The following is an 8,665-nucleotide window of genomic DNA, read 5'->3' on the forward strand; positions in this document are numbered from 1 at the left end:
CCCCGCCCCGACCTCGCATTTGTGCTGCTTCCGCCTTCAGGCCCGTCGCGGCCATAGAGACGGACGGCGCCCCACGCGCACGCGCGAGCAGGCACGCGAGCGACACCGCCCGGGCCGCTGCCGCCACAGGCTGCGCTGGAAAGAGCCCGTCTGAAGAGGAGGGAAACCCTGGCGGTGGCTAGAGGGGAGACACAGGAGCAGCGGGGGCTCCGGACTGTTTTCTGGGAGGGGGCAGGGCCACTGACGGGGAGGGGCCCGGGGATCACTCACTCCGTTGGAGACGTCCCAGCTGAGCATCATCCTGGCCTTCTGCTCAGCCTCCTGGGTCCCGTCCAGCACAAGGCCAAATCCCCCGTTGATCACCTCACCCCTGCGAGAGGCAACAGGTTCCCAGGTCACGCTGGGTCCGACCCTGCGACGGGCAGGCCTGCTTCGGAAGCGCTGTCTGGGGAAACAGCCCCGCAGCCCGGAGCCTGCCAGTGCCTAACGGCCCGAGGGATGCAGGCTGCCGGCTCGTGCCTCCGCGCTCCACCCACAGACCCCAGGCCCCCCTTCCGGGCCCCGACGTGTCGCCTCCGTGGGGGGCGGGGCCACCTCTCCCGTGCCTCCACGTGGCTCTCTTCCTGCCGTCCTTCGCGCTCATCTTCCCGTACTCGCATTCGGGGTCCTGATTACTTGACTTGAGGGCCGAGTTCCTTGATGCCCAGCATTTGTTGGACCACCTCCTCTCCCGGGTTTGATGTGCTCTGGGGTCACTCTAGTCTCAACATCCACGTGTGCCAGTGCCCGTCCTCTCCCGCTGTTTGCTCCGCACTTTTTCCCCATCAGCCACGGAGACTGCGTCCTTCCTGAAGCCCCTGGATCCATCCTCACCCTCCACGTCTTTCTCAAAGACTCCGGCCCAGCTCACATCCCTGACCCTCCAGCCCCTTTCGGTTACACACACAGGAAACACCCTCAATCTTGTCAGCTCCTGCCAGGTTTTACTGCCAGGCTCAGGTCTCAGATCCTCTGGCCCCTCCGGCCTCACCCCCTTCTCTGCCCAGCTGGACCCTCCCGACAACCTCAGCCAGTTCCCACCAAGAGGGTGAGGACCCTCTGCACCATCCCACCCAGGGAGCGGAAGAGGAACTCCTGCGCCCGGGCCTGCGTCCCTGCAGCCGGCCACCCTGTGCCCGCGAGCGGGCTCCCGGCACTTCCCGTGGCCCCTGTGGTGGAGGGGGCTCTGCACGGATTCAAGGTCATCACCACTCGCTTGTCAGAGGCTGGTGCCGGGGATAAGAGGACAAAGCAGGCGGCAGCCACAGTCCTTTGACCAGAGAGGACTTTGGGAGATTAGAACGACATCTTTCGTTTTGGTAGCCCGGAGCCCAGATGGTCAGAGAGCAAAGGTGCTCAGCTCCAGGGGACCTCTGCAAACCCTGCCTGGAGCAGTCCAGGGCCCAGGAAGACAGCAAGAAAGGAGGACCTGTATCCCGGAGCAGTTGCTGGACAGAGAACGGTCCCGTTGAGAAGGACATAAAAGCAGAAACCTATGTCACATGTAACAAGAGTCAGTGCCAGATGGAAGTACTCAACTTATAAGATGAACAAGAGCACGCGACTCAGGAACAAGACCCTGGGAGAGCGCCTCAAAGCAAAACAGGAGAGTCTGTAATTCTGGCCCACCAGCCCGGAAGCCCTGGGTTTCAGGCAGTGATACCGGCCAGGGCTGAAGAGGTTACGCGAACAGGAATCTTCATGCCGGGAACTGTGGCGCCCACCGCGCACATACAATAATGGTTCATGTTCACAGGAGGGGTGCCTCGGCAGGGCGGGGCCTGTCCTGGCTCCTTCACAAGTGACTGCGGGTGGCTTTGCTGGGAACCCCAGGCAGAGTCACATTCTAGGTGCAGCTGCTTCATAGGTGGGACCATCGAGATGATTCGACGAGTGTCTCTGGAGAGACCCGTGCACAGGTCGCGCACCACAGGAGCCTTAGCTGCCGTGACTAATCTCCACCGCTAGCCCGCAGAGCATGCTGCTATCGTGACCATTTGGCCAGGAGAAACAAGCTCCTTGGGGATCCCCGTGCACAGCCGGGTTCGAGATATGCTCTAGTGAGGAAACAGCCTCAGTATCCAGATACAGACGGTGCATTTATTCCTCACAGATGTGAGGCCCCGGGGATGGACCGGGTGCGAGGACAGAAGGCGGGGACACAGGGACTGAGGGGAAAGCCCAGCACCAGAGGTGAGGCCCGGACCCTCCCTGGAGGGCTGGAACCACACAGGCTCTACGCAGCCGTCCCACCCGCCGAGACCAGGGACTGACTGCCGACTCTCCCGCTCTGCGCCCTGTCTAAAAGGAGCAGATGGCAGGGACCGCGGGCAGGCAGCACAGGACAGACCCCAGCACACAGTCAGCGCAGACTGGGCAGAGCAGGGGCCGCAGAGCGACCCAGCGCCGACACTGACCAGCTCAGAAACGGTAAAGCAAACTGAGAGGTATCAGGGTGGCTTATGGCTTAGAAACTTGCTTTTCCATACAGGAAAGCAAAAGCTATAGCTGGAGACGGAAGGAAGAACAGGCGTGGGACAGATTTTTCCCGCTGATTTTCACAGGAAGGTTTGCGGCAGTATCTGGTGGATTAAATCATGCACGTGTGTGTCTGATGGATTCCTGGTGAATCTGAGGCACTTTCCAAAGGAGCCCTCGAGGGCAGCCACGACCGAGGGCCTCGGTGCCAGCGCCTCTCCGGTCGTGCCCCGTCAGAGCCTAGGGGGCAGCCTGGCGGCGAGAGGGGACCCCGCTCTGGGAGCCCCGTGCAGGGTCAGCAGCGAGCAGTGTCCCAAGGCCTCGCGTCCTGTCTTCTGCGGTCCTGTCACCAATGTCGCGAGTCCAGGGACAACAGATCTGAGTCCAGATCTGGCCCCACCAGCGCCTCCGGCCCCCTCAGAGCTGCTCTTGTACCCGCAGCATGACTCAGCAAACCCGGCGCCAAAAACGCCAGGCGCTCCCTCCCGTCCTGGTTTGCTGCATCCTGTGTCTCTGAAAGGACATGCGATCCGATCACATTTTCCATTCCTGAGAGCCACCTGACTGGGCTGCAGCTTGGAATTCTGGCCTCGAAGGGCCCAAGGCCAAGCCAGCCCCCGGGGACGCTCTGGAAGCTGCAGCGTGAAGGACTTGGCTCTGGAGGGCAAGTCCAGGCTTGGCCAAACAGGCTCAGAGGTCAGCTCAGAGGTGGCCGGGCCTGGGCAGCTGTCTTCTTCTGCGGGGCCACGGCGCCCCCTGCTGCTCTGAGGAGCCAGCAATCCCGCGCGACCAGAGCTCCCCAGGCGACCTCCCCCCCCACCCCCCGCCCGCCCAGAGGCCGCGCGCACAGGTGTAGCCCCAGCTGCCTGCTGCCTCAGTTTCCGCATCTGTAGATGCATTTCTTTTCCAAGAGTAGGTGAGAGAGGGGATTCAAATGCTTGCCATGCGGTCCACTTGCAATAAACATTAGTTATTCATCGTTCTTAGCAGCAAATATGACATCATGGCTTATAACAAGAAAGATGTATTTGGTCTTTGCCCACTGTTCCTGGCACAGAGCTCCCAAAACCCTTGGAATTTCCTCTGCTGAGAGGGATGAAGGTGTCTTTCCTTACGTTGATGAGCTGACTCTGGGAAACCCCCCAAGGATGGGGCTGGATGCCAGTGGAGCCACCGTGGGATCAGAGGCCTGGAACGTGGGTCCCAGCCCCTGACCTTCCGGCAGGGCAGGGGGGCTGGAGGCGGAATCAGTCACCAGTGGCCGTGATGTAGTCAGTCACGGCCGCGTAAGGAACGCTCCATAGAAACCCCGAAGGAGCGGGTTCAGAGAGCGCCCAGGCTGGGAAGGCGTGGAGGCTGGGGAGCCAGAACGCTTCCACGTGCTGCCGTGCCCGGCCCCAGCCCCACAGGGTCCCTTTGGGTCCTCAACTCGTGTATCTCCTCATCCGGCTACGGATTCACATCCTTTGATATCTTTTGTAATAAATCAGAAATCCAGTGAATAAATGGGTTCCCTGCGTTCTGTGAGCTGCTCTAGCAAACCAGTGGAACCCGAGGAAGTGGCTGCAGGGACCCCTGATCTGCAGCCGGTGGGTCGGAAGCACGGGTAATATTGTGGACATGTGACTGGAGTCGGGGGTGGGGTGGGGGACAGCCCTATGGAACTGAGCCCTCAGCCATGGGATCTGACGTTATCTCTGTGCTGACAGTGTTGGAACTGAGTGGAACTGCAGGATACGCAGCTGGTGTCAGAAAACCCCCTCGGGTTGGAACTGGGTGCAGAATTATAGGGACGTCCCCACGAGGGAACTGCATCTGTTGCCCAGAAGGGAGCCTCCCAGAAGCCCTAGCTCCCTCGCGGCATGGGCGGGAAACAGGCCTGGCTGGGCAGAGAGGGGCCAGGACCCAGGTCCCCGCCTCCCAGCCCAGCCCCTGGCGGAGTGAAAGGACGGGGCCAGGAGAGTGCTGAGCATTCCCTGGAAAACATCTGTGAAAGCAGCATGAAAACGACAGGAAAGGATGATTTACGGCGTCCACGGCAGGCCCTGGTGTCCCGTGCGACGGGTGAGCCCCCAAAGGTGGGGTGTTGGGCAAGGCCCCCATTTCCAGCTCACATGAGGAGCCCTCGGTAGCGGGAGCTCCAGGAAGCAGGCCCAGGACCCTGGAGGAGACCCCCGAGCCTTCCACAGGGGCCCCAGCTGCACCACCGGCCCTCAGAAACCTCCTTACCAGCCGACACCCCCGCCGTTGTGCAGGGCAACCCAGGTGGCTCCCCGGAATGCACCTCCCACGAAGTTCTGCACGGCCATGTCTGTGGAAACAGAGCCCCGTCAGCCCCCGAGGAAGGCAGCCAGGCCGGGCCAAGGTCTGAGGGACGGATGGGAACAAGGCAGGGCAACTGCAGGAACAGCAGAAATTTGTATTTTCAGAGCCAAGCAAAGCAGGACAATGAACAAGTGCCCGACGAGCACTGTCGCCCCCGGCTGTCTTCTCTCCGGCACCAAGCGCCAGGTACAGCGCCCCAGAAGCACGAAGGACAAAGGAATTCAAAGGGATGTGGTGGCAGTTTTAGCTCAGATGACAAAGAGTGTCAGTCCCACCCTTAGAGCAAACACGCTAAAGTTTGGGGGGCAAGCTGCAAATTACCTACTGTCCTTGGCCCATCAGAGGCCCGAGGTCCCAGGGCGGCCAACTAACCAGAACTCTGTGGGGAGGCAGGCACCTGCACAGAAATGGAACCCGTGCCTCACTCGTGTCTAAGGACTCGCTGAACGACAAGCCTGAGCTTGCCTGAGACTGAGGCCCCTGGGGACACGGACGGAAGGGGTCGGCACCTTCTGGCAGAGGCTCTTCCTCCAAACCCCTGCTTGTGCCCACAGAGAAGAGGAGGGGGTCCTGGGAATACTTTCCTCCTAGTGCAGGGCTACGAGATGCAAGAAAAGCAGCTCTAGGACCTGGAAAAGGCCAGGGAGCAGATCCTCCCCTGCAGCCTCCTGAGACGTCACAGCCCTGCCTGCACCTCGACTTAGGCCCCGAGAAACTGACTTCAGACCTTAGACCTTCAGAACTGTGAGGGAGCACATGTGTGCTGCTTCCAGCCTCTAAGTTTGTGGTATGTTGTTACCGTGGCCAAAGGATACGAATGTAAACCACATTAATATCAGAGAACTTCAGAGCCAGCAGTATTATCAGGGATAAACAGGGACATCACACGATGATAGAGGTCAATTCTCCAAGAAGAGACAGTAAACCTAAACAAGGGCACACGTAACAACACTACTCTAAAACACACGTGGCAGGGCTTCCCTGGTGGCGCGGTGGTTGAGAGCCCGCCTGCCGATGCAGGGGACGCGGGTTCGTGCCCAGGTCCGGGAGGATCCCACATGCCGCAGAGCGGCTGGGCCCGTGAGCCATGGCCACTGGGCCTGCGCGTCCGGAGCCTGTGCTCCGCAACGGGAGAGGCCACCACAGTGAGAGGCCCGCGTACCGCAAGAAAAAAAAAAAAGTAAAAAGACAACTTAGACACCAAAAGAAACTTACCACATATATAAATACCACTGCGATAGCATTAAAACAAAACCAAACCTGAAATTCAAGGGAAAAACTTTTTCACGAAAGAAGAAATTATCAAGTCTATAAAAAGATATTCAGGGCTTCCCTGGTGGCGCAGTGGTTGAGAGCCCGCCTGCCGATGCGGGGGACACGGGTTCGTGCCCCGGTCCGGGAGGATCCCACATGCCACAGAGTGGCTGGGCCCGTGAGCCATGGCCACTGAGCCTGCGCGTCCGGAGCCTGTGCTCCACAACGGGAGAGGCCGCAACAGTGAGAGGCCCGCGTACCGCAAAAAAAAAAACCCAAAAAACTTAAAAACCACACATGGCAAAGTGGATGAGAACTGGAAAGAGAACAGAAAAATCCACAAACACAGCCGGGAACTTCATCACCCGTCTGTCAGTAACTTTTGGAACAAGTCAGCAGAGAGTCAGTAAGGGTCTAGACAACAGCAACAGCGTCACCGACTGACTGCACCTAGTTGACATTTAAAGAACAAAAGCCCCCAAGTAACCGCAGGCGACACCTTCTTCCCACGTGCACCGAGATGGACCAATACAACCCTTGACAAATTTAAAAGAACAGAATGAGTACAGAGTAAGCGCTCAGACTATGATGGAATTAAATCAAAAGTCAGTAACAGAACGATATCAGAAAAATCTCCCCAAACTTGAAAGTTGAAAAAGATAGCTTCTCAATAACTCATGGGTCCAAGGGAATGTCTCAAAGGAAATTTAAAATAGTTTGAACTGAATGATAATAAAAATATATTATGTAAAAATTTGCGGCATGCAGCTAAAGCAGTGTTTTGAGGGAAATTCAAATTCACTTTTATTAGAAAAGAAAAAAGGTTTAAAATCAGTAACCTCAGCTTCCACCTCAAGAAACCAGAGAAAGAAGACGAAATTAAACCCGAAGTAAACAGGAAAAAGGTCATACTAAAGATTAGAGTAGAAATCCATGAATCTGGAAGCAGAAAAGCAATTTAAAACGTCGTTTAAACTAAAAGCTTCTTGAGAATCTCAATAAAAATGATAAACTTCTAGCCAGACTGATAAAGGAAAAAGAAAGCAGACACAGGGACTTCCCCAGCGGTCCAGTGGTTGGGGCTCCATGCATCCACTGCAGGGGGCATGGGTTCAATCCCTGGTCGGGGAACTAAGATCCCTCAAGCCCCACAGCAGCCAAAGAAAAGAAAGAAAGAAAGAAAGAAGCCACAAATGACCAACATCAGGAATGACAGAGTGGACCCCACAGACATGAAAAAGATAATGAAGCAATATGATTCTATACGCATAAATTCCATAACTTAGACGAAGTGGACCAAATCCCTCAAAACAAAGTGATGTGCATGGTGTTCCTGACCGTCCACCTCCTTCCCTTGGGATCCCGTCCATAATGGGAGGAGCTGCAGGTGCTGGGAACCAGAAGGCTCCCCAGGACCGGAACGCAGAAGCTCTGGGGCGACAGTAACAATCACGGTGGCTGCAGCAGTCCCTCCCCGAACGCGGCCCAGGTGCACCCGCGTCTCGGGCATCCACCTAGCTGGGCCACCTGGCACCCGCCCTGGTTTACAACTGAGCCCGCATCCCAGGACCCCTCCCTCTGTCCTGGGCTGGTCACCCCGTGCCATGCCTCTCAGAGGCCAGCACCTTTTCTGCAACACCACAACTGACTGAAAGAATCACCTGATTGTTAAATAAAATCCGACAGAGAAAAGGTTTAAGTTCGTTGTGCTCCTCACCCGCACAGAAGGCAGAGCCGTCACAAATGTTGGAGGTCTCCCTGAATGGGCTGTCTGTGCCGCTTACGTCGTGGTGGTCTCGGCTCAGGACCACCGGTGCCTGCAGTGTGGGAGGACACGAGAGGTCAGCTACCAGTGTCCACTGCCCAGCACAGGGCAGACATCAAGGGACAGGGCACACCCGATGCCCTTCAGATTTCCCTGAAAGCAGACCTTTGGCGGGAGGAAGCACAGGGTTTCTGTTGCCCCCGTGGCTGCTCAGAGATGCACTTTCCAGCCGCCCCGAGCCCCGTGTGCTCTCCAGGTGCTGGGTCCGAGTCTCCTCAACCCCACCCACACTGTCACCACACCACTTTATAGAGGAAAACTGAGGCCCGGAGAGGACAGGACACCTCCCCGATGCCACAGGGCTGTAAAGGACAGCCTGGTGTTTCGACGGCACTAGAGGTACCGGGACTTCACGGCTTCAGTGTCCGAGGAGCTGCCCTGCCCTTGAACAGGCCAAGTATGCTCCCCCTCTTCACCTCTGCCATGAACCACCTGTGCAGTATTCTGGCACCTTCTGGATACTCAGGCCTCTGCTCTGCGTCTGCAAGGCAGCAGGCCATCCTGACCCCTGTCGCCCCACATGTCACCTCATTCACTTTATTCACAGAGCCCGGTACCACTGAGATCCCCTGAACTGATACCTTTGCCTGCATGTCCAAGTGTCCCTCCACCAGCACCAGGCAGGACCCTGTCTACCTTGTCCTCTGCACAGCAGTGTTGCAGCAAGGCTGGCACCAGGGGGCGCTTGGGAAGGAGTGGGGGGGAGGGAAGGAGAGACAGGGGAGGAGGGAAGGGAGGGGGGAG

General features: G+C 57.7%; 1 protein-coding gene across 1 annotated transcript in view; it reads right to left on the minus strand.

The window, feature by feature from the left end:
* The window catches only part of UROC1 (urocanate hydratase 1), a 30,820-nt gene that overhangs the window by 577 nt on the left and 21,578 nt on the right, over window positions 1–8,665 (minus strand). The window contains exons 17-19 of the mRNA XM_007465261.1: window positions 7,814–7,913; window positions 4,747–4,828; window positions 271–370 (exon numbers count right to left, since the gene is read on the minus strand). Coding sequence (XP_007465323.1) covers window positions 271–370; window positions 4,747–4,828; window positions 7,814–7,913 — 282 coding nt within the window. The remainder of the gene's footprint in view (window positions 1–270; window positions 371–4,746; window positions 4,829–7,813; window positions 7,914–8,665) is intronic.

Source organism: Lipotes vexillifer, unplaced genomic scaffold (assembly GCF_000442215.2).
Source record: "Lipotes vexillifer unplaced genomic scaffold, Lipotes_vexillifer_v1.1 scaffold1115, whole genome shotgun sequence".
NCBI lineage: Eukaryota > Metazoa > Chordata > Mammalia > Artiodactyla > Lipotidae > Lipotes > Lipotes vexillifer.